The sequence below is a fragment of the Rhinolophus sinicus genome, linkage group LG16, assembly GCF_036562045.2.
Source record: "Rhinolophus sinicus isolate RSC01 linkage group LG16, ASM3656204v1, whole genome shotgun sequence".
NCBI classification, from domain to species: Eukaryota; Metazoa; Chordata; class Mammalia; order Chiroptera; family Rhinolophidae; genus Rhinolophus; species Rhinolophus sinicus.
Genome location: NC_133765.1, coordinates 19508011 through 19533477, shown reverse-complemented (window position 1 = coordinate 19533477; position 25467 = coordinate 19508011). Strand labels below are relative to the sequence as shown.

The window sequence follows — 25467 nt, the reverse complement described above, 5'->3', positions numbered from 1 at the left end:
CTGGACAGTCAAAGCGCAGGCTCTTTACCCTTGACCATGGCAAGAGAAGTCAATCTGCCTTCGCACACCCATGTTCCACACAGCTTTTCTGCCCATGGCCTGAAGTGTGTGGCATACAGAGGAGATGCAGAGGTTGGAGGCACCAGGGGCAGGCAGGGCCACCTCCACTTGCTGCTCAGGCCCCCAGGTGAGTAGTGGTTTGGAAGGAACGGCAGCCTGCTTGCTTTGTTGTTCCCCTCCTGCCCTGTGACAGATACCGCTTCCTAACGGTGGTCCCTTCCTGTCCTGGGACACAACCAGGGGCTTCAGGTGGGGAGCAGGATCGAGAATGTCTCAAGTCCTTTGTTCAAGGCCAGGTTCTTTGCTTTAATACCCAACGGGTATGACCAGCTGGCAGATCCTGAAGTGGTCTACAACACTATGTCCACAGGACCTCAGCATTCCAGGGTTTGTTTTCTCTGATACTCACACCAAAGAGCCCCAGCCTCCGTCCCACACGCTCCGCAGAGCCCAGCCACTTACCCAAGATTTCATGTCGGTGGGTTAGGATTTTTTTTTTTTTTTTTTAATAAATCCAGTTCAGTCTTTTTGCCTTTAAATCAAAACGATGTGATTACTGATATTAATGTGGATCTAAATCATTTTGTGCTCTGTGTTCCTCCTGGTCTGTGTTCATTTCTCTCTCCTTTATCACTTTTTTCTACTTGTTTGGAGGTTAAATGCTGTTTCTATTAATTTAGGAGTTTCCCTCTTCCCTGAGTTTTCTTAAGATGCTCCAGCTACCCTAAGTCTGCCTGTCCCCTCACTCTGATTCTTGCTCCCGTGAATTCTCCACTGTGCTCACTTCTTGCTTCGTTTCCTGTTATCTGTCCCCCTTCTCTTCCTGCATTCACCAGTGAAGGGTGCAACAACCTTTACTTACCCCATAGGTAACAAAGGGTTGGGGTGATTCAAGTTGTTGAGCTCCTTAGAGCCCGTTGGCCATGAGGATTTGCAGCCTGCCGGTCCCTCCCTAGGACCCAGCCGGTCCGCTCTAACTGTAGATCTTCTCTCCCAGAGTCCCACCCCTCTGCCTCTCACCTTCCTAGACACCCCACTCACCCGCCCTCTGTTACTGTTCCTACTTTGCCCAGTTTTCCTTCTTGGACTTCTCATTATCTGACCTCAGGTTAAAGCTGCTTACTTGTTAATTGTCTCTCTCCCATTAAGCTCCACAAGGGTGTTCTTTCACCACTGTATCCCCAGAGTCAGACGCTGGGCCTGGCACACAGCAGAAGACAACAAAGAGTGAATATTTGTTGAACAAATGGGTGAATGCTGGCAGCTGAGTCTTCAGTGGGACCATCTACCTGTGAATCCCAGTGGAACTGGTGCAATGAAGAGAAAGATAGGTCTTCTGGGATCCCATCCCCAGGTGCAAGGGCGTACACTGCCTACCCTCTGGGTGCCACAGACCCCCGCAGCTGAAAAACCGGACTCAGGGGAACAGGTAGAGTAACGTACTAACGTTTTTAATACAGTCTGATCAGATCAATTCACATCACGAGGTCAACCTAGGCTTGCTCATGTGTGACACAACCGAGGTACACAATGTCCCCACCTGCCAGCTCTCCTGCCTTGCTGGCTCCCAACAGCACTGAAAACCCCTACCTCCCTGACCAGACTGGCATTTTTTAAAATTTTGCATAAAACTATTTCTTCCATAGACTTCAAACAATCAACTAGCCAAGTTAATTATGGTACATCTAAACAAAGTTTAATACTAACCCTAACTTGTGACTGCGGTTTACAAAGAGCTCTGTATCACCTGGGATAGCTTTCAGTAGCAATTCACTACAACTGGTCCTAAAAAATAATAACAACAATAATAATAATAATTAGAGAATTAAAACCCAACAGCAAGTTGAATGGTTAAAATCACATAAGAACTGGAATTTGGGGTGGGGGTATCCTCAGTAGCTAAGCTTGCCCTTAGTAGCAAAATGCTAGCCTCCAAACAGGGCTCAGAAAGGTCTGGGCCCTCCAGGTCAAGGGTCAAACTTAGCGGGCTCTCAGAGGACACTCACCCCATGGTCCATGGGATGCTACAGGCTTCCAGCTTCCTTAAACAGTTGGGCATCGGCGTTGTGTAAGTGGGTGGGGACCCTACTGTGGTTTCTTTTGAGGAATATGAGAAAGGGGAATGAGGGATTAGAGAAGTACGAGGGGACCCAATCACTGAGGTCCCAGAATGCTGTCAGGTGTGGGTCTGGGATGGGGGTCACTAAGAAATAAGCACCAGGAATTCCCGCTTCTGCCCATTAGCGAAACCGGGACTGGTGTTGCCTCGGAGGCCTATGTAGTGTTTCCTGCCCTTGCCCCAAACGGGTCTTGCAGATATTTCTGCAGAGCATCAGATGAGAATCTATTTCTAAAGACCTTTGGGGGAACGGGTGGTGGAGAGGGATGGGGTGATAAGGTTGGGGGGTGGGGAGTTAAAAACGAATAAAAATCTCTCAGCTACAGAACCCAAATACATCACTTCCCTCCGCGTTCACAGCATTTCTCAGCAGTCCCCGGATGGCCGTTTCCGTGGGGACACAGCATCTGCCTCACTTCCCCTCAGGCCCCATGGGCTGCTGGTCAACCTCAGGATCTACTAAAGATGACGCAAACGCCGACTGAACAATCTGAAACCCAAAGGACTCAAGGAGAGACATGTTCTGCTGGGGAGAGAAAGGTGAGCCGAGGGCAGGGCCCAGGTCCCCCAGGGGGCCCCCGAGAGCCCGGACATGCACCTTCTGGATGTGTTTGTTCAAGTAGGACTTGGAGCGGAAGAAGCTCCCACATTCGGGGCAAGGGTACTTCTTCTCCCCGTCAGACTCCATTTTGTTTTTGGGGACTGCCATGTCGCAGGAGAAGGAGCCATTGGTGCTCTGCTTCTCCGGCGTCTTCAGGTCGCTGGCGTCCGAAAGGTCACCGTAGGAGTCGGAGCTCTCAATCGGATCCTGATGTGAGCATTTCTGGCCTTCTAGGAGAAAAGAAAACACAGAAGAGAGATGAGGCCAGGCTTTGGAGATGACCCTTCCTGGAGGGGTCATGAGGGGCCAGCTCACAGGCCTGTGGAGGGCAGCTAGTGGCCAGCCACTGCCCTGGCAGAACCCACGGAGGTTCAGCTGGTCAGTTTGGGAGCCTGGCATACCTACGGGGGTGAGGCAGCAGGGCCCTGGGGCTGACAGCCTCCCTGCCGCGGCCTCTTCATGCAGGTGTGCAGGTACCGCTCATCGCCATCTCAGCCTGCTTCCAGGAAGGGGGTGCAAAGAGGGGACCTCCACTGCTTCTGTCCAGAATAACTCAAACACCCCCAACTCCTAGGCATTCTCTTGGGTGCCTCTGAAGGGAAAAACAGCTGTTCTCGTGATGCCAAGCAGGTATGGCAACGGCCTCACCTCTGCACCAGACTAGCTGCACCCTAGCAAGGCAGAACCAGAGCAGCCGGGTCCTCAACCCAGCAGACCCCACCGATGGCTGAGACAGAAGTGCATCCTCTTCCCAATGCTGCAAACACAAATCCTTCCTCACCACCTTCCTTCTGCAAAAACCCTTCCCAGGCCGAGTGGCTAAAGCACAGAGATTAAAAGCAACTTTGAACAACCCAGTCGTCTGGCTGCCACACGCAGGACCCAAGACAAGCTGGGCCTTGAGACAACCCTCACTGCTCTGCCTGCCCAGTCCACCTGCGGTCCTCCACCGACCAGCAGCTTCCTGCCTGGGTTCAGAGAGCCATGCCAGGAAGGGAGGTCTGTGATGGGAGCGTGGAGCATGCCATCTCTGCCATCCACCAAGCCCCTGGCCTCATCCCCAAGGCAACAACGACTTGAAATACCGCAGAACACTCTGAATCAACAAGTGAAGGTGGGGCTTACGAAGCTCTATGCAAACCTTCTCCAAACCTTCTCCAAGTCAGAGGCAGCCAGGTAGCTCACTGAGCGCCATGCATCTCACAAACGCAGCCAGAGGCCCTCTGGAAAGGGCCACTCACAGCAACCAGTCACCCCTATCAAGGGGGGAGCCAGCCTTTGGCTCCCCCTGCCCTGCAGGGTCAAAGGAGAGGAAAGCATTCAGCCACAGCTCCGCACCACCCTTAAAGAGCCACAGGCAACAGACAAGCCCAAGGTGACTCATCATGCAGGCTCCTCTTCCTACCCTGGGCCTGGGGCATCCCTGCAGGGCTCCAGACAGCGGGGACTGGCCAGGAGCAAGGGAGGAGGGCTGGCGAAGAGGAGGCGGGGGGCTGGATCACGGCAGTGCCCTAAAGCCTCACTCACTGCCCTGGAGTGAGATACCTACTGTGACTTTTGTCCTGGAGGCCACTGCCACTCAGATCTCCGAGCCTCCTCGAGGCGGCCAGCAAGCCGGCAGCCTTCCCGCCTCCCCACGCCCGGCCCAGCGCCCCCACAACACAGTCTGCGCAGAGAAGCAAAGTGCAGAGCAAGGGGTCGCTTGCCTTTGTTGCCATAGGTCCTGGCGCAGTGGAACGCTGCTCCCCCATTCGGTATGGGCTCCGGGTGCCTGGAGACCTGGGGAAGGGGAACACCGTGGTGGGTTTTAACATGGACCTTTAAGTAGGAGGCAGAGGAGAAACCTAAACAAGACAAAAGGAGATGAGATCCCGCGGCCAGCACAGAGATACCTGTCTGCTTCCCCCACGCCTCTCCTCTGGCCGCTCTGGCTAGCATGCCCAGGTCAGCTGCACCTAGAAGGGGCCCCTCCTTGGCTCAGAAACGGCTGCAGCCATGGGAGCCACCTGGCTCAGGATGGAGGGTGACAGTGTCCTCGATTCGGCTTCTCTGCAGAGCCCAGTGCAAGGCTGCCGTGGAGGCCCCGGCTGGACAGTCGGAGACCCTGCTCCGCCAAACGCCTCTAGGCTTGCTTGGCACATCACTAACAAGTGGTTTGAGGGGATGTCCCACTGCCGCAGGTCAGCTGCAGGGACCACAGCTAGAAATGTAGTGAGAAAAGTATATGGGGCTCCAGGGCCGCCACGGACCACCAGCCAGCAGAAGGCCTGCTAACACTTGTAACGGTAAACTGCACAACAAACCAGATGGAGACAGGATGAAATCCCAAAGGAATGCCTCCAGGAGTCCCCCTTCTTCTGTTAGGACATGTTCTGTTTTGCTAACTTTCTCACCTTCAGAATACGTAACTGGATTTAGTAACGGTTTAGACCTTTTGAAGAGCAGCAAAAATAGGAAGTTATGTTAAAGAGGCGCAGTCATCTCTTATTCATGGTGGTCTTTTTGGTTGTTTTGCAGCATCCATCGGAGGAAACAGGGATGAACTTTGTCCTTATTTTGGGGGAGGGGCCGTCCAGCCATCTTGGAGCTGCTCCAGCCCAACCCAGACGCTCCGGTCATTCTGAGCCGTGTCGTATCTCAGGCTGGGAAGAGATCTTGGGCCAACTTCCACACCAGCCACAAGTCTGAGGACATGGGACCGGGTCGGCCGGTCAAAGGATGCTGACGGGTCTCGCAGGAAGAAGGGTGTCCTCGCACCCCATGATGGTCAGGTATCAGAAAGTGCCTTCCCAGGAACTGCAGTTTTTTAGCACAAGGCCTAGTTGGAATGCCAGGCCCTGATGATGCCCCTTTAATCCACTCCAGATCTGGCTGATACATTCTCAGGTTCTTTCATTGCCTTTTGAAATGACAGTTATAGGATAACAGTGGGATCCACTACGAACAGGTCAGAGGCTGCAGAGCGCTGTGTAATGTCTGCAGAAGACTTGTGTTAGAAAGTCGGAATTGGCCTGGGCTTTGGAATGCTGCTGGAACTATAGTAAAGGTCCACGGTCAGCAAGGGGTGGTCGTGTGCCGGGGCCCAGTGCACTGCCTGTGTTATCCTGTGGTATTCCCCGGCCACCCTGTGAGCTGGGAATGATTATACCTATTTTACAGGTGACCAAAATAAGACGCTTGGTGAGGTTAAGGAGCTGGCAGTCATGTGTACAGCTGCTAAATGGCAGGACCTGGACTCTGACCCCAGGACCTGGTGCCACCACGTGCTCCTTAACCACTGGGCAAACTCTCGAATGGTTCCTGTGTCTTGGCCCTGGCCCTAAAACGTCCCTTGGATTTTTGTAATAGGTTTTGTTATCACCATTTACACTCCTGTATTTCTCTTCTATTAGATTGGAAGCTGTGAGCAGATAAGGGCTGACCTGTGGGAAGTTTATTTAACAAATACTCCGTTGATGGCAGCGCTTGGTGGTTCTGGAGGAAATGGGGGCACTGAGTGGATTTTCCTTCCTTTCCTGACACAGTTACTTCACAGACCTGCTTGGACCACATGCTGGTGTCCTGTGCTGCCTGGTAGAGCGAGTTGTCCTGTGCTGGGACCAAGGGGTCTGCCTGGGCCCAATCATAGGGGACAGACTGGCTTAAGAGGGTCCTGTACAAACATTCCTCAGAGCCTCAGAGAGAGGCTGTAAGCAGGAAAAAGGATCTTAGCCCTGCTCGTTGCTGTGGCCCCGACAACCAGCATATGGTACCAGGACTTTCTGATGATATGATGGTGCCACTTTAGAAGGGAATTTTTTCCTTTGTTTTTGAATCTCTTGCAGGGCCTCTGAGTGGTCAGGTGTACTCAGGCAGGCCCACTGCAGTCAAAGGGGATGGGCAAGGCGGGACGGAGCACCAGGAATTGTTATAGTTACTCCCTGTGGGAAGAGGCATACCAGGGGAATACAGCAGATGCTCAATGAAAACTTGCTGCTTTTTCCTGAAAAACAGTCTGAAAAACACATGGCTGGGTCCTCTTGACTTTACCCAGCTGCAGACTGTACTATCTATAGCAAAACCACATGGCTGGGTGGGAGGAGTGGACCCACAGCTGCTACTTTAAACCCACAATTTAAACAGAGAGCAACTCAGCAGCCAAGTGTTGGGATAAAACAGAAACTGAGTTTCTGAGAACACATCTTTAAAGTCAGAAATATTTAGTTGGACTTCTGAACTCACCTGCCCATTCACCACTGACTAACCAAGAATCAAAGAGGCCGCTTGATCCAGGCACCAGAATGATGGAGACGCTGAGCACACATGTGACTCCACTAGAGCCAACAAGCCACCCTCCCTCGCACTCCGGAGACGAAGAATTTATTACCAAAAGGCTAACTGCTCCTCCCGTTGCATTTTCTTGTTTGCTGTGCTGCATTTTGCACTCCAGAAGCAAATCCTCCTTTTGCAAGTTCCCCATCCACACAGGGGTCAGGGACTGCTTTCTCCTTGTCCAAACCTTGGTGGGGCCATGCCCAACGGGGCAATGCCAGAGGGAGGCACTAAGTCGGTTTTTGTCAGCTCAGGCTGGGGGGATGGCAGGCTGTCTGCACCCATGACTGGCACTGATGACAACTTGTACGCCCACCTCTGACTGGGGAGAAGACTTCCTCTACCTTTTAAGAAATGACGTTTGAGACCAGATATTGTCTCTGTCAAAGGCAGATTCCCAATAAACTGTGCCTCTTCCTCAGACCGGTACATATGCATGTATACAAAGAACCTGCTACAGAAATTTTAAAAGAAAGGAGGACAATCATGGTGATCTACCAGGTCCTTCTTTCCTTCCCACTGAGCAACTTAACTGATTTCCTCCACTTGAAAATGAGAGCACAAGCTTTTCTCCCCGTCATACTCCTGCCGCTGCATATTATCTTCCTCTCCAGAAGGTCTGCCCCACATCCTGATATGTCTCTAGGACAAAGACAAGGTCATCTGTCTCAAGTGTGGGGCTAGAGCACACTTTCCCATTCTTCACAGACAAGAGTCTTTTGTGTGGCAAAGGCTGAAAAAGGCAGATCCCTAGGTAGGTAAGTTGACCCCTTAAGAATTGTTGGGACTGAAGGACCTCAGAGGGCACTGGGAAATTCACCTAATCGAACCTCAACTGTCTTGACCAGCTGGCTGACATTAGCCTTTACTCAAACCCTTGTAGAGAGATAGGAACGTTCATTTTTTTTGCGCAGCTCGTCCTGTCTTCACAGCCGTGGTAGCCGGCAGGACCTGGAGGATGACCCAGAGCTGTCTGCATGCTGATTCTGGTCTCAGTGTCTTTGACGTCTTTATCCTCTTCCTGGAAAAATTGCCTTCCTCTTTGCTTTTGCTTGTTTTTTTCCGGGAGAAGTCTCTTCCTATTTCTGTCCAAGAAATGAATCCAGAAGTAGAATCCTGCTCCTTCTCTTCCGATAAAAACTGAAATTGTTTTCTCTTCCTTCTGAGTACCCAAGGTGGGTTGGACCAGAGCCCTCTTTTATCTTCTTGGAGGAATGGGACTTCCCGTTCTCGCTTTGGGACCCAAAGCTGTTTAGCCTGTGATCCAGATCTACTCTTGGCTTTTCTGAGAAAAGGTGGCCTCTGCTTTTCCTCTTCTGGTGCCCCCATCCCATTCATGTAGCCTGTGGCTGCCGCCCAACTCCTCTTGACCAGCCCCAGGAGAAAGAAATCCTGACGTACAACAGTTGTTGGCTTTGCCACATCAGCTGTCTCGTAACTGGGTCGACTTTCCCTGCTGTTCCCTGCTGCTCTCAGCTCTTCTTTCCTCGCAGGCTGCGCCCCCCATAGGCTATGGCCCTGGGTCTCCCGCCAGTTCTTGCCCCACTCCGCAATCTGGGCTAGGCTTTCTGGGTTTCCTCATTAGCATCCTTCTCCACGCTCACTGGGTCCCGCCGCTGGTCTCTGAACTCAGTTCTCAGGCTGAGAACTTCAACCTGGAAAACTTGATGTAATGCCTGAGGATGGCATGTTGCAGCATGTTTAGCGTTATTGGGGGTGCTGTCAGGAAGCCAGGTTAGGATGAAACAAGACAAGAAACTTTTTCTAGAGCTGAGGCAGCCACGGTCAAGATGGTCAGCCACAGCCTGAGAGCTCCCTGTACACACAGTCCCACTTCTCACTACCTGGGGGAGGCTCCCGCCAGAAAGGGCTCTACTGACAGGTCAAAACAGGACAGACACGTAAGCAGCTTTTATTACCACCTCCCCATTTTCCCAGCAGGTTTCCCGATGCTACAAACAGTGACATCCTGCAGCCTTCAAGGCAAACCCCAGGTGTGCAGTCCCAGGGAGGGACCCAGCTTTAGGGCACCAAGAACACCCAGCTACTCAGCAGTGTCCCTCCACCAGTGACCTCAGGGCACGTAGACACAGCACAGGTACCCAAAGGTTCCAGCCACGGCCGGCAGGGAAGCCGCGCCTGGTCCAAACCAGAGAGCCAGGTCTTTTCTAACTGTTCCAAGTATGAGGATGGGGCCTCCCGAATGTGCAGCACCATGTGGGGTTCAGTTAACTTTCCTCTACCTTGTCGGCCGGGATCCTCACAACAACCCTGTGAGGTGGGCAAGGGGGTGTTCTTAACCCCGTTTAAAAGATGAGGAAACTGAGGTTTACAGAGGGGAAGGGAGAGCCCAAAGTCACATAGCAGGGTGAGGTGGGAGGGGCCGGAATTAAACCCTAGGTCGCCTGTCTCCTGGTTCAGTACTCAATCCACTAAGTCACACCCAAGACTTCCAGAAGCATTGGGACAAGAGTGTCCCAGGAGATAGGACTTCCAGCAGTGTCCACACCTGGCCAAAGCAAGCGCACCATGCAGAAGCGTCTTCACACCCACCACACACAGCTGCCCCGACTGCCTTCAGCACAGACACCGCACAGGCCTCCTCCACTGACACGATGCTTGCAAAACACAAACCTCAGCCCTTCCAACAGCCAACAAGCCCTGGCAGAAGCTCAGGGACAGGACAGGCCTGACTTCATCCAACACAACACCAGGGCCTAGAGCCAGACGCCACCTAGGCCGACCTCAGCCGCAAGCACGCTGCCCTGCCTAGAACACCTTCCACTTTCCTCTCTCATCAAGGCCACAGTCTGCCTGGGTTTGTGCTCTTTGCCGATCATTTGTGCTAGAAAGTTTCCGCCTTTTATCCATCTCCAGACTCAACCTCCTTCACATGCCAGTGAATCAGCCAGCAAAAGCTCTCAGGCAGGACCCCTCTTTCTCCCACTTCTTGGGGCCCAATGACTCTCCCATCAACATCCAGATTTCAGTGGTATCGACAGAGGCATCCATCCTGCCACCTGAGCAGCAGATGCATGATGGGCCCAAGCTTGGAAACAACACTCTCTCCTTCTGTTCCCACTTGTTGATCTCCCGGGAACTCCCATTCCAAGCACCCCAAATTTCTTGGGAAGGAAGGGGTGGCAAGCAGCTAGCTGGGCGATGAAGGTGTTTACCATTCAGTGGGAAGGGAGGGCCGCCTGAGCAAAGAACGGAGTCTGAGGGAGGGTGGTTAAGACACCCCACGGCCTCCCACACAGGCTCAGGCCCATCCTCTGGGAGCGAGGAAACAGCAGGGAGATTACCTCGGTTACAGATGCTGCAGAAGTTGCTGGGCCCCTCGCTATGCTTCTTCAGGTGGTCTGCCATGTACGCTGCCCGCAAGTACTTCCCACACACCTGGCAGGGCACCTTGTCTTCATGACAGGCCAGGTGGGAGCGCAGCCGGTCTCGGGTGGCGAAAGAAGCATTGCAGGTCTGTGGGCAGAAAGGCAAACAGGATGAGGTGGAAGCTGGCATTGCACACCTGCCTCACTACCAAGCACACCATGGAACAAAACCATTTCTGGCCAACACACTAGACTCCCTGTATAGAGAGAGCTTCCGAATGTGATCCCGGCTTCCTCCCCAGCCTGTCGAGTAGCGGCTCTTATTTCCCATGACGGCGCCTCATGGGTTACCTGAGTGGGAATTATTGGTTCCAAATGGCTACCACACATGCCTAGAACATGGCACACTGAGTTCCATGCTCCTATCCAAAATGAGGGTCTGGCATTTGTTCATTTGTAACATGAAGCATTGACTGCAGTTGCATCGACAATCAGTAAATTGACAGACGAGTTACTGGCATCTGAACAGACCCGTCTTCCTGATCTCCATCCCGGGTTTCCCCTCGTTGCTTCATACAAAGAATTCAATTTATTCACTTTATTCAAAAGTGACATTAGTCTTGGCCACAGGGAAATGGAAAGGAAAGGCAGGACAAAGCACAGAGATTACTCTATAATCTCATGAGTTTATATTGAAAAAGCAACTCCTAACATGATAGCGTCAATTCTGCTACCGTGAGAATGAGCAGAGGCTTCAGGAGCGTTTGTGAGATGTTACGTAGGGAAGTGCTAGTAATAACAAGCAAGGTGATACTACCCTGCATTGACTGAGCACTCCTTCTAGGCCAGGCAGACACCGTGCTTGGCCTTTCAGAGGCACTTATCTGATGCAGTCCATCCTGGCAGCAGCCCTCCCAGGCAGGATGTGTTACCACCTTCCAGAAAGTGTGGTCACAGAAAGCTGTGCTGTGAGCACCAACTCACAGCCAGGCCCCAAGGGCAGATGACACAGGTCCTGAATGTCAGCACCAGCACCTGGGAGGGCAGCCCCAGGCACCGGCCGCACCTGGGGACCTGACTCAGTCTCTGTCCCGGATCTCCCCGCAGCGTCCCTTCCTCAGCTGGGGCCTGCACAGGCATCCCCGCCTTGGAGGTCACGGGACGTCAGGAAAGCCCTCAGGAGACATCAATCTGGTGACTCTCAAGCAAGTTTGGTTCTATGGAAGTGTTTCAGGGCTTTTAGTCCAGCTTGCCTCATTTCTCTGTGTGTTTCACAGCTTTAGAACTGCAAGAGAAAGCAATGTTCACCTTGACGTGCACGGCAGATCGCACGTTAACCCACTGAACACCTGCCTCCCTGTTCACTTGCTACAACGGAGCTGCTCCTGCCATGTCTAACAGAAGCATATCCTGCGAACTCGAGACCTCAAGGTAAGTATCTGAACACTGTCACCACACACACTTTTCTATCTCCTTACTGTACAATCAAAAGCAAGAACCAAATGCACGCACTACTGCAATACAGTGGACGCAGAGAATGCCACTGTTGCTACCCCAATCCCAAATGTTGTGAGGACCGGCCTTGCTCTTCTCAGTCATTAGCTTGCAAGTAAATGTTACAAATTTGAATAGAAAATTTATACTAATGAAATACTGATTTTATCTGTTTTATATATTGAGTTCATTCATTTGACAAATGAGGCAGCTAAGTTTAGAAAGTGCCCAAAGCACATGACTCAGCTACGAGAGAAAGCAGCAGTCCTACCACTGCCAGGCCATTACCTACCAATCCTCCTGGCTACCCTGGGCTTTCTGTCTTTTCTGATTTACAGCTGGGCCTGTGAGCCAGCAGCCCCTGAGCCTGTGCTCTTACCATCTCCAGACTCAGTAGAGTTCGCTTCTAGTGAGTGCAAGGTGCTGATACTTTTTAACACCGTGTACTTGGTAGCCAGGACTGCCCTGACGGGGAGAGATGACAACTCTCGAGTACTTAGGTGACTCAGAGAGCCTGATGGCGCAGCGGATGCTCGTGGAGCACCACAGGTGGGCCCGCCTCAGTCTGGGACCTCATGGCCCAATTATAGGCCACAGTGAGGGGGGAAAGTCTGAATCGTCCACATCGCCCACCGGCCTGTGAACCAGAGCAAGGGCTGCCGTAAACACCCTCAGGAGAGAGAGGTGGCACCTGTCAATTTGTCCACGGTCAAGAGCTGACTTTGCCAGCCCGTGACCAGAGGACCACCCCTCCAATGATGAGAGGCAGTGTGATCTATGGCTCAGAACTCAAAGGAACCAAACGGACCAGGTGTGAGAAAATGCGGCTGAAAGCACACATTCAGGATTCTGCCTTCTGTGGTCCCTGGGAGAAGGCCCACTAGAGGGATTTGAAAGAGATGCCTTGTTTCTCTTGCCAACCTTCTTTTGGGATCTATCCTTTTAAAGTATTGCCTGTCATACTTTGCTACCTAAAGATAATGGACAGCCAAATCTCAATTATCCACAAGTGGGTTACCATTTGAGGGATTAGCTAAGCAAAATTAAAATCCCAGGCCAGGCTGACTTCCCCCACCCGAGTCCTCCATTGATTCTCTCTCAAGGAATGAAAGCTAACTTTAGCCTCAGTAAACATAATTAGGAATGTAAATCTGCTGCGGGGGGTGGGGGGGAAGGAGAACCCACAAACACAACAAAAACTTTCAGTGTTACAAAGCAAAGCTGAAGTGATGGTTGGCTTCTCTGTGCCAGAGTTGACCCTTCGTAGCCGAATCCCCAAGGTTTTTCTGGGGGAATTGGGAAAGTACGAGTTTCAGTCTAGAGCTGCCAGAAGTTCAGAAAACACAGGACATAAAAAGCCTGGTCACATGACCCAGTAGAGAAGGGACATAGAAGAGCGGCTGAGGGAGAGACAGATCTCAAACAAGGGGACACCTAGAACCTCCATGCTGGGGCCACTCGGGAGAGGCACTTCCCTTCTGGGAGACAGGGAGAAGCCAGAGACCTTGACGGAACAAGAGTGAGCCAGCAGTAGCGTGATGGGATTGCCGATGGTGCTCGGAGTGGCCACCCTGCCCACGCAGCCTACTGTTCGGCAGACCTGCCGGTCCCGGCCCAGCCACCCTGAGCGTGGGGATTCTGCGCTCATCACCACTCAACACTGAGACCCAGTCATGCTCCCTTCCCTCCCCCACCAGTTTCTCCCCATCCAAGACTTCCTAAAGCTTTTCTTCCCAAGGGTTGAGCAGCTCAGGAATGGGACCCAATGGTATCAGGCACACCTGACCTTTGGTGGCCTTTTAGGTCTGGCAGCCTCAGGGTGTATCTTAAGCAGCCTTTTCCACAGCCCTGGAAAAGTCTAAAGGCAATGATGGAGGCCCCGTGCCCTGGGCCTTGCTGGCCCCCTTCTTCTTCTTGAGGGTGTCAGCTCCCTTATTCCCACCTCCCATTCATTCCTTCTCTAACAAGCTATCCCTCCAGCCCAAGCCACCCCAACTAGCCCAAGAGGTGGGGCCGCTGGAAGCAATGGGAGAGGTCTCAGCTGTTCTAGCCTCTCAGCTTTAGGCTGAGCTCCCCAAGGGGGAAATGTCCCAGCCCAGGGCACTCCTCACAGACCCATCTGCACCAGTTAAGGTACACACAGGCCAAGCCCAGAGGAGATTTGTGTGTCACTGCCAAGCCCGAGGCTTCATGCCTCAACATCCGATGGCCTTTTTACTTAAGCTGTGGCACCAGTCTCGGTTAACTGGCCCCTTTTGTGCTCTGTGGCATCAGGAGGGGCCGAGAGGGACAGCCCATACCCAACTCTGCCAGGGACCCAAGGAACCGACTCCCAGAGAGCCGTCTCTTCACCTCTGAGGCTTTCAGAATACACACCATGCAAAGCAGAGGCCCCTGCGAGTTAACCAAGCCCGGGCACACCTGGCTGGCCAGCCCCACGCCTGAGAGCCAGCAGTCTTCACCTGCTGGGTCCTCCTTAGAGGAATTCTGGCTATGGGGCTGGAAGTGGGGCCAGCAGGTCTGTGAGAATGCGTGTTGGAGGGGCAGGGGAGCAGCGGGCTCGTACACCGACGGACAATGACGTCAGTGTTATGACACAGACCAAGGACAAAACACACAAAGCCTCAAATGTTAGAATGAAAACTTTTATCATCACTCCTGTTACCCCCGCGGAGCCTGCGGGGGCGAAAGGGCACACCACCGGGATCCGAGGGCGGTCTACATCTGCTTTATCTGCCCCCAAAGCCATATACTGGGATGACCCAATATACAGCTACTGGTTAGTCTAGTTCCTGAGCAGACCTACTAATAAACCTCAAAAACACAAAAGTCTAATTCACTAGCCAGAAATGAAAGCAGGACCTGTCTGAATGGGAAGGGAAGAGGGCAGTGTGGGTTGACCTAGCTGGAGTTGTACCAGTCTTCTCTGGAGGGGCATTCAATGCCAGGGTGGGGGGAGGGGTGGCCAGGCCCCATTCTAGAAACCGTGTGCCTTAGGGGAGGTGATGCCAGGGGAGGGGAAGCGTAGAAGCCAGTGGCTTAGTTCCCAGGAAAGCACCAACCTCCAAAATCACCCAGGCAAAGATAGACACCCAGGGGTACCATCTAGTAAAGGGGGGTAAAAAAGGCAAGAGAGCCCAGAAGGAAACCTGGAGGCTGCAGGGGGACCCAGAAAGGAGCTTCTTGCTATCACCATCTGGGGTCCCTGAGCTGGGAAAGACTCCAGGTCACCCAGGTAGGAGCCGGGCATGGGGGGTGGGAACACTCTGTTGGCTTCTCCCAAAAGGAAGGGTCTCAGAACAACCGCCACTCCCTTCTCCTCCACAGAAAACCCTCTCAGGGAGGCCAGGCTAGCCTACAGGCCACTGGGGAAAGGCTCGGCTGCCCTCTGGGGCAGTCCAGCCCTGCCTCAGATATCCCGGTGGGGCTGGGCAGAAGAGAGTGTTGCTGGAGTGTGCTGGGCCCAGGTTTTCGAGGGCTGGGAATGATTTTTTTAGAGAAAGGGAAAAGGCGGTGTCAGGAACCGAATGGGACGACCTCCACAAAGCAGGCTGGGCAAAGTCCCATGATGGCAGGTCGCTAGGAAGAGATTCCAGGGGCGGCAGGCCGCTGCTGCTCCCAACCCACACCTGGAAAAAGGGCAGAGAGTGCAGGTTACCCCCCCAGGCCACCGGGCACGCCCCCACTGCCCTCTGCGCTCCGCCTACTCTGCCAGGCTGCTCAGCACACTACCTGGGAGAGTCAGAATGTGCTCTGTGATGAGAGAACCAGAGACAGAGAGAGAGAAGGCAGCGAGGCACAGATGGATCCCAGCAGACCCACCCCTGGGTCATCGTCCTCGGGGGAGGCCACCTAGCCTGGCATACATGAACACCATCCACGCTTAGCCCCTGGGGGCTCTGTGCCCTACCTACAACATGTCCATCTCTCTCTACAGGTTTCCCTGAACCCTCTCTCCTTGCCACCAACAGGATAAAGAGAAGCAGGTCACCCTACCAGAGTTTGTCATAAGCATCCCACAACTCTGGCTCCCTCTCAGATGGCGGGAACTTGGCACGGGAGAGGGGAGGTAACCAAGGAGAAGAGAGAGGCGTGTTTTCCATCCACACAGGAATGCTTAGTGGCCAGGAGAGGAAACTCAATTTTCTGGGTGCCACAGGGCCCCAGATACTGTTCAAGCAGACAAACCAAGGGGGAGAATCTTGCCCAGCCTTCCCTACCTGCTACACAAAGAGCTCACAGGAGAGGAAGCCACTTGCTCTCCAGTCCTCAGAAGCCCTGACTACTTGCACACATGGCTCAGGAGGGTTAAACAGCTGCCAGTGCTCTAAGATGAGGCCACCCACCCGTCACCCCCTCCTGCCTGTGCCCTAACCTTAGGGGACCCAAAAGGAGCTCCAACTTGGGTCAGGCTGCCTGGCAGGCAAGGAGAAGAGGTGTTGGCTGGACCACTAGGAGCCCTTTACAAACCCTTCCCTCCCCACAGTGGCCCCTGCAAACTGCTGAGAACCAGAAGCTGGGCCCAGTGGGGTGACAGTGCCCCCAGGACAACAGTTGTGCAATGTGGCCCACCATCCAAGGAGCTGGCTAACACCAGGAGAGGAAAGCCAAGCAACAGAGCAAAGATGGAAACAGGGTGGGAACCAGGACCCAGCAACCAGGAAGGAGGGGACATCAGCAGTGGGGGGAAGGGGGCCAGGGGGAAGAACAAAGGAGAAGAGCAGACCGGAGGGTGGAGGGACAGAGGGGGAGGTGTGCAAAGCGGTGGTCAGTCAGCCAGCCCAGCACACACATCAGCTGGCTCCTGGCTGGGCTGTGAAAACAGCAGCAATCTCTTTCAGCCCATCTATGCCCTGGCCCGACCCCTACCTGACACTTGTGAGGCCGCTCAGAAGTGTGCACCTGCTTGATATGTCCGTTCAAGTGATCAGGCCTGGAAAAGAGAGAACCAAGACAGACTTTAAAATGTGACCTCAAAAAACGGGCCACACACTTGGCCAGCACCCCCACCCACACTCGAGCGCACCGGAGCACACACACTGCTGGAGAGGACTTGCTCCCCCCTTCCCCCCCAGCATGACAAAGACACAGTCACCACCCAGCTCGGGTTCCACAGGCCCAGGCCTCTGTGCCCTGGTTTTCTCTAGAGGGGAAGGGAAGTGAGCGTTTGTCTCTGATCTTGCCTACCCGCCTCCCCCCACCAGAAACTCAATGATTTCTAGGACCCGAGGAGGTGGCTTTAGAATGAGACAGGGCTGCCTTGCGGCAGCCTTTCCGGGAGGGGGTATGTGTGATTCATTGTCCAGACTAAAGCCCCTTAGAAACTCAGTATTCCCCTCCCCCAGCCTCTCCCACCGTGGCAGCCAATGAATGCCACCCGGATGGAATTCAGTCCCCAGAGGCCAAGGGATGGAGCCTTAAGTCCCCAGCTGGGCTGGTAAGCCAGATGCCAGCCAGAGCAGGTGGGCAGGGGCTGCCTGACCGGTAAGACTGGTTCCTGGTTGGGGCCTCTCTGAGGGAGTTCTCCATCCCTAGGTTCCACACACAAGGTCTTCAGTATCCAGGCAAGTGAAAACCAGGCTGTTATTCTGGATATTCTCTTAAGAGAAACAAAACAACCCTCTGCTCACAGACAAGTCCTCAGTTCCCTTTCAGGCTCACTAAAAAGTGAATCTAAAAAGGTATCCTGTCCCCTCCTTCTTCCTTTCTGTCCTGAGAACATCAAAGGGACCTGTGGGTTCAGTTAGGCTCTGGAGCCCCCAGGTCAAAGCTGATCAAAGATTTCAGTGTTAGGAAGAGACTCTGGGTGCCCAACTCTGTGCCCTGTAATCCCAGGGGGCTGTGAGGGGCAAAGCTGGAATCTACTGATCTATGATTGCCGGTGCTCTATGCTGGGGGATTTGGTGGCACAGGAGCGTAAGGAGTCCCAGATGCACTTGTTTCTGTTTCAGTCCCTCCCTCGGCAGCCATTCAAGCGGAGAAAGTCGCTGGAGAAGCCCAGCCTCCCGCCCCCAGAGGGGGCCCCACGCCTGGTGCCGGAAACACAAAGGGAGCCCAGGGAGAAGAATGGTGAGGCCCGGTGGCTGTGGCCTGAGGAATCCGGCCCCTTCCCACCAAGCCCCTAGGAAGAGAGACAGTAGGGCTCGCCTAGTGCCAGAGAACTTCCCTAAGGGAAGAGAAAGCAGCTTCTTGGCCATACCATCTCAAAAACAGGGCTGTTAAAACACTCCCCAAAGCTGTCATGGCTCTATAAGGTCAAGTGACCCCCACAAGTCCCACATGCCCACATCTTTGCAAGTTTTCTCATGAGCCAGGAATAGGACAGGTCATGGGGTGGGGGTACCATTCCTCACCTGGAGAAGCCTTTCCCACAGCTCTGGCAGATGTAGGGCTTGCCCACAGACCCGTCGTGGGACCGCACATGGTAGGACATGCGATCTTTTCTCTTGAACCGAAGCCCACACACAGGGCAGGAATAGGGCTTCTCCCCCGAGTGGGAAAGCTTGTGCCGATTGAGATGGTACACGTCACGAAAGATCTTGCCGCAGATCTCACATGCCACCTGCTTCCTGGTCCGGCTCCTCTTTCGGGGGCCATCGGGGTCCTCAGAGATGGGTAGCCCATTCTCACCCAGCCTGGGAGGAGGAAGGTCGATGTAACCCAGCTGGAGGCTGGTGACACCATGCTGGGCCTCGTGCTGGCGGAGCCGGTTGGCATCAGTGAACACTTTCCCACAGAGGCCACATGGAAGGATGCCTGCTTCCCTCAGGCCCCCTGGGGACCCGAACATTGAGTCCAGCAGGTTTGCCTTCCTTGGGCGTCCTCGGCCTCGCTTGCCAGTCAGGGGAGGGGCACTGGATGCCACATTGGGGAATGGGGAAGTCAGCAGTTGGGGGGACAGGGGTCCAGCCACCATGGGCAAGCGGTCCACCCCAGGTAACACAGGCAGGGAAGCTTGGCTTGCAATGGCTGCACCAGCTGCCCGAGCTGCCTCCTCCTCGGGCTGCATGCTGCCTGCAATGCCATTGCTGTTGGCTGCCAAGGCTGCCCCGTTGGTCATGTCCAAAGGGAAACCCAAGTCCGAGGTCCCAGGGGGACGAAATAGCATGATGTCAGCCCGGGCAGGGGGCACCAGGATCTGCACATTGGACTGTTTGATGACTTCCTGGCAGATCTCAATGACCGACCTCATCAGAAGGAACTTGGCGGCCGTCATGAGCTCAGGGAAGCTCTCCAGGCGAACCACGATGCGAGAAGTATAGGCGAAGTCCAGGATGTCCCCGAACACCTTAGAGCTGATAGTATGCATCTCCAGCTCCCGGCTGCCCCCAGCCCCGCCGCCCGGAGCCGCCGCCGCGCCACCCACGTCAGCGGGACCCCCGTCCGCAGCTCCGCCGTCGCCCAACTGGGCGCTGAACACCGACTCAAAGTACTCGCTGCAGGCGGCCAGCACGGCGCGGTGTGCTGGGAAGCTCTCGTCACCCACCCGCAGGAGCACGTCGCAGAAGCGCCCGCCGTTTTTGCGCTGCTGGTTCAGGTTGTGCAGCATCTCGGTGCTGTGCCGGCTCACCTGGTAGGTGTAGCAGCCCGACGGGCCGCAGGAAGCGTCGTTCACCCGCTCCATGGCCGCCGCCCCCTCCCCACAAACCGGGCCGCGGCACTTGCCCGCCCCCCTCTCTTCCCCTAGGCGGCTACAAGACGGGCGCAGCGGACGTGTCTACACTCCCCACACGTGCCGACCCGGGGCTCTGTAGTCTCGCAGGTGTGCCGAACGCACACGCCCCCTGCCCGGATCGGACTGTCTAGACTGCAGGGCGCACCACCCCCCGCATAGCGGCCCCTACCCCTGCTAGATCGCGCGCTCCTCTCTCGTCTCCGCCCGCCCGCCTCTCCTTCTCGGTCTACCTCGGGGGGGTAACAGAGCAAAGAGGTGCGCCCCTCCAGCAAACGCGCCTGCCACCTCCCCTCCCGCCCGCCAGGCGGCGCCGGCGCGCAGCCAAGAGGGACGCGCGCGCGCGCGCGCGCGGAGTAGGAGGAGTCAGCCGCGCAGGCGCGCGCGCGCGCCGCGGCTTCTCCCGGGCCCGCTGGGGGCGCGCGCTGCGTCCCCTGCAAAGCGCGAGCCGGGGCGGGGGCGCCGGAGCGGAGGAAACAAAAGGCGAAGGCGGCGGCGGCGGCTGGGCGCGCACTGGGGCAGCAGCGCGGGCCGGGTCCCGGAGCCTGGCGGGCGGTGGAGGCAGCGAAGGCTGGAGCGGGCGGGCGGCGGCGGCGGCAGAGTGGGCCCTTCCCCGGGCCGGGCGAAAGCAGCAGCGGAGCGGCGGCGCTGCGGCCCCGGGCTCCGTGTGTTCGGAGCGGAGGAAAGATGGCAGCGGCTGCACTTCCTCTTGCACTTTCACCCCTGGGGGGAGGAGAAGGAGGGGGCGATACCAACAACACCCCCCCTCTCGCTTGCAGGAGAAAAAAAAAGAAACGGCAAGCTTGGTGTGGGGGGCTCCCGGCGCCCCCGGCCCTGCACGTGCGCACCCGGATCCCTGGCCCGGGCCGCCCCACGCTACAAACTTTCCACTTTCTTTGTGCCGAGCGCCCCCCCCTCACCCAGCCGAGGATGCACGTCCCCCCTTCCCTATTTATACAACCCCCCCGCAGCTCCACTCCCCCGGCTTCCTGCCCCCCCTCCCCATTCCCCAGCTCCGCCAATGCTAGCGCAGCTGAGCCCCCGTCCGGCCCCCGCCTTCCCACCCCGCCCGCGGGGCCGGGGGCTGCAGTCTCAGCCCCCCCGGACCAATGCAAACGAAGCGCCAGGCCAGCAAACCAGCTCCCACTGCCCCTCCCTCCCCGCCGAGAGTGGCGGCGAGCGGACGGGGCGGGGGGAAGGGGACCTAGAGGTGCAGATCTGGGCCCCCAGTTCCAGTCTGCGACGTGCGCCAGTAAGTGAAGCGGGTGTCGGCTACCCTTCGGAGCTCCCCTTTGATGCGCGAAATCCCCAGAAGTCGCCTGCCGACCGCCTTCCCGCTCCCAACCCCAGAGAGAGCCCGGGGTCCTAGCTGGGGGCAGGCCGAACCTCCGGAGCTGCTTCTGCAAACAGCGCACCGACCGAACCGAAGGGGCTGCGCGCCCTAGAGAGCTGGGGAGATGAGGCCATCGTCCAGCCTCTCCCCAAACCGCCACACGCCCAGCTTTGTGCCCCGGGGAGCGGAAAGTCAACTGCTCTGGGAGGCGACAGCATAGAGTCAAGGGCGATGGACAGAAGCAGGGATCCACGCGCACCCCAGCAACCCCCAGGGAAGTGAGGGTACTGGAGGGTCTGAAGAGCGCCCTTCGGCCTCCTCAGGCTGGGAACATCCCCAGCGCCCGCAGCCCAGCGAGTCGCCAAGCGCTCGGGCCATGGACCCCGTGGGCAGGCCTGGGCGCTTTGTCCATGGCTGGCCCGGGGATGCTACTGCGCGCGGGTTGGACACCCAGGTCCTCCTGCGGGGGAAGCGCTGGCGACCGCTGTCGGGCAGCCCGACTTGAAGCCACGGGCTGCAGGCACCGCGTGTGCGGGCGGGAAGTTCCCACAGTTGCAGAGGGAGCGAAGTATGTGTTCCAAACTTTCCACGGTTCCAAACTGAGCGCTTCCATTAAGAGAAGCGGCGGCGGCGGGGGGTGGGGGTGGTGAGCATTCTGGGTATTAGCATGCAAATGAACGGGCCTGGCTTCCAACTCCCCACTCGAGATTCCCACCGCCGCGCGCCTTCCCTGTACCAAGCCATGCGAGCCTGGAAGGGTTCCACGCGTGGCGCCGCGGGAGGACCCGAGTTCGAATTCGAGAGCTCTGCTCTCTGTTTGTTCTGGTGCCAGTCAGTTGGCCTCTCTGAGCCTCTCGGTTACAGTTTTCCTGATATGTACACGGGACAGCAGCACCTGTTTCATGAAATGATGAGGCTTCAAAGATCATGTCTGCACAGCACTTAATCCTGAGCTGGGTCTTTTTCCTTACACACGTCTACCCTTTCTAGGGTGTAGTACGTTTTGGAGAGAACAAATGATATTTAGAGGCTTCAGTAAAGTTTCCTGGACTCGCAGCCAGGCTACCTGTGTTCTAAGCCCAAACTAGCTGTGTCACTTCGAGCTAGTGCCTTAACCTCCCTGAACTAGAGCTCAGAGATTCTTGGGCAGACTCTGGAACCGCCAATTTTTTTGTGTTCCAGAGTGCTGCTGGGAGCAGCCACAAAGAAAGAAGAAAGAAATCTGATTATTGAGTGCCTAAGGTATATACACATCTTCAAGATAGATACAGCCATTCCCATTCTACCACTGAAGAAACCGAAATGAGTGACTTGGCCAAGGCCACACAGTGGTAGAGCCAGGAATCCAACCAGTTAACCCGTGTGCCCCTGCCTTACTAGTGGCTTCTGAAACCCCTCAGTGGCTCCACGTGAAACAGAAACTGGCTCTCAGTCTGCTGTGCTTAGAAAATGGTGCTGTGACTAGATTCATCCCAGAGGGTTCACCCTATAAAGATGGGTTCACAGAGTGCTCTCAGGACCCCCATCCACAGTGCTCTGAGAAAAACAGAAGATGCACCAGCCCCATTTTGCAGGTAGAAAGCCTGAGGCTCAGGGAGCTTGAGTGAGTGGCCAGAGAAAAATCCAGATTCTAGTTCTGACCCCGGCTGCGTGTCACCTTGGCAGTGTAACTGTGTTGGAGGTCTGTGATGATCTCTCAACTTCTTAACTTGACCGTCAAGCCTTGCCCATCTCTTAGGCTCTCAGGGTTTCATTCTGTAACTTCAGTCTGTAAGGCTTACTTGCAGGACACACGATTTTTGTGTGTGATTAAGGTGAAATTCACATAAAATTGAACTATTTTAGTGTGTAATTCAGTAGCATGTATTACATTCACAGTGGTGTAAGCCATACGTCTATCAAGTTCCAAAACATTTTCATTACCCCAAAAGAAAATTTTGTACCAACTAGGCAGGTACTCCCTACAACCCTCTTCCTCCAACCCCTGGCAACTGCCAGTCTGCATTCCTTCTCTGTGGATTTACCTGCTCTAGATATTTAATATAAATGGAATCGTATAATATTTGAACTTTTGAGTCTGGCTTCTTTCACTTAGCATAATTTTTTCAGTAGTTCACGTCTTTTATGGTTGAATTTCATTGTATGTATATAATACCTTTTCTTCATCCATTCATGGCCTTTTGGCTGTTGTGAATAGCGCTGCTATGAACGTTTGAGTACAAGTATTTGTTTAAGTACCTGTTTTCAGTTCTCTTGGGCATATACCTACAAGTGGAATTGCTGAGTTGTGTGATAATTCTATGTTTAACTTTTTGGGGAGCCACCAAACTGTTTTCCACAGCAGCTATACCATTTTACATTCCTACTACACAGGTCTTTTCATAAGTAAATTTAGAGCTAGTTAAACTTCCCATTTTATGAATGAACATGCTGAGGCCCAGAGAGATTAAATAATTTGTCCAAGGTCACACAGCAGGGTCCAGAATAGAAACAAACTTTCCTGAGTTCCTGGCCTTCCATCCACTAAAACCTCCCATCCACCTTCAAAGATCCGAACTGCCTGCCTGAGCATTTATTGATTCATTTGACAAACCTGTCCAGTGAACAACTGAATTAACCATGTTTATGAAGTTCCTTCTTTTCCCTCAACACTTACTGAAAGAGCCCACCGCCATTTTCCCAATTTCCAGGCTACACCTTGAAAAGATGCAGAGCTCACAATCCCTGTGTGTGTCTCCTGCTGCTGGCCTGGCTGGCTCTCTTCTGTTGTCATGGAAACCACACACCTCCGTTTTGGCAATGCACCAGCTGGACAGTGAACTGAGAGCATCCTTGTCTCCCAGGCTAAGTGGAACTGTCAAGGTTATTCGATTGCTAGATCCGTATTTATTGAGCACCTACTAAGCAACAGGTTTTTTTGTTTTTTGTTCTAGATGGTAGGGATACTGCAGTGAACAAGCTAGACCCTGGACCATGCCCTCAAGGAGCCCACAGCCTAGGGGAGGAGACAGACAAAAAACCAAGGAAATAAAAAAAAAGGCTTCTGGCTCCCCTCCCCAATGCTTCAAATTTCCCCATCCTTGGAAGCCCTGCTCAAATCCCACTTCCCCTGGGCATCCTCTCCCAGAGCCCAGATCCAAGTGACAGCTCCTCTCTGCTCTCAGAATTTTTATTTATCTTTCCTGATTGAAAAAGTGATATGTGCATTGCAGAAAATGTAGGAAACACATGAAAACAGAAAAATAAAAATTCCCCTATAATTTCACCACCAAGAGTTAAGCACTGCCAACATTTCTTTCTGGTCCTTTTTCCTTTCTACATCTGTATAATGTTTTGTTTTTAACGTAATTGGGTCCTATTTTCTATACTGATTTATAATCTTGTTTCATAACAATGTATTTTCTTTCCAACACCGATTCGAAGTTCCCCAAGGGCATTGATGATAACAGTGAGCATTTATTGAGCACTGGCTGTGCCAGCCATGGTACTGAGAGGACTCTTGGTCTACTCTGTAATCGTCGAACCACTCCTATGAGGGACCTACTATGGGAGTCTCATTTTACAGATGAGGAAACAGAAATGGCCAGGTGAGGAAGGGAAAGGGATGGCCCAAAGTGTGTGAAAGACGACAGAATGGCACCTGGATCCCAGCCTGCTCCTGGGGCCCACCCCAGGAACCCCAGGAACCCCAGGCTTCCAGGTTTTATTGAGTGATTGGCCATGAGCCAGGCCCCCAACTGGAGGCAATGATGAAGGAAAGCACAGGAGAGGGGCACCCTTGTTTCTTCCAGACAACAAGAAACCACCCCACTTGCCTTATCAGAATTGCTTAGACGGCATGTGAAGCCAACCCACCTCCTCCCTGACTCTTCAATGCTCGACTGTGTTTGGCTCCCTAATAACAACAGGGACAAGCTCCTTCATTGAGCAGTCATGGCTTCTTGTGCAGGAGCAACATTCGGGGTTTGGAGCCAGACAGACGCCATTCAGGTTCCATCTCTGCCCCTTGCTGACAGTGGAGTTCTGGTTGATCTATGCCAGAAGTTTATTTAGTGCCCCCAGCCTTCCTCTGAGAGTAACTGGGAAGTTAGGTGGTTCATCCAAGTCTGTACAGTGGAGGGTGGAGGCACAGTCCTTCCTGACTCCGACAGCCAGGCTCTTTATACAGAAGCCTGCACCTCTTTTCTTTCTTGAAATTGAGTTTTCTTTGTGACTGGAATGAATGTGCAAATCATCTGCCTGTTCTGGAGGCCCAGCTCTGTGAGCTTCATCAAGGATCCTGCAAGAGGCACAGGCTCAGCCGTTAGTTCCTGCCTCCCCACCCAACCCGGGTTATCTCTGCCGGTCTGCACTGTGGTCTTCAGCACAGGGGACCCTGTGGGCCATGGTTTATCATCAGCCACGTTTCCTGCTTCTGTGCCACCAGCAGGACCTTAACTCTCTCTCTCTCTTTCAGTTAATCAGGAACAACAACAACAAAAATCCTCATATGAAACTTTTATATTTTCGGTACACAAATCTATGAGGATTTTCTTTTTTCGTTCCTTA

At 54.2% G+C, this 25467-nt stretch overlaps 1 protein-coding gene across 6 annotated transcripts; it reads right to left on the bottom strand.

Annotated features, from left to right (window-relative positions):
• Positions 1-1490: 1490 nt before the first annotated feature.
• PATZ1 (POZ/BTB and AT hook containing zinc finger 1) lies at positions 1491-19864 on the bottom strand. Of its 6 annotated transcripts, none has more exons than XM_019754287.2 (5): positions 18268-19864; positions 16784-16847; positions 10397-10568; positions 4487-4624; positions 1491-3010 (listed from the first exon to the last, which is right to left on the bottom strand). In XM_019754287.2, exons 1-5 carry the CDS (start codon positions 19536-19538, stop codon positions 2592-2594), a joined length of 2064 nt encoding a protein of 687 aa, XP_019609846.1. In that variant the 5' UTR covers positions 19539-19864; the 3' UTR covers positions 1491-2591. The 6 variants fall into 6 exon arrangements, with proteins under 6 accessions (XP_019609846.1, XP_019609847.1, XP_019609848.1 ...); XM_019754288.2 differs by having other exon boundaries at positions 1491-3007; XM_019754291.2 differs by having other exon boundaries at positions 2834-3010; positions 4487-4559.
• Positions 19865-25467: the final 5603 nt, after the last annotated feature.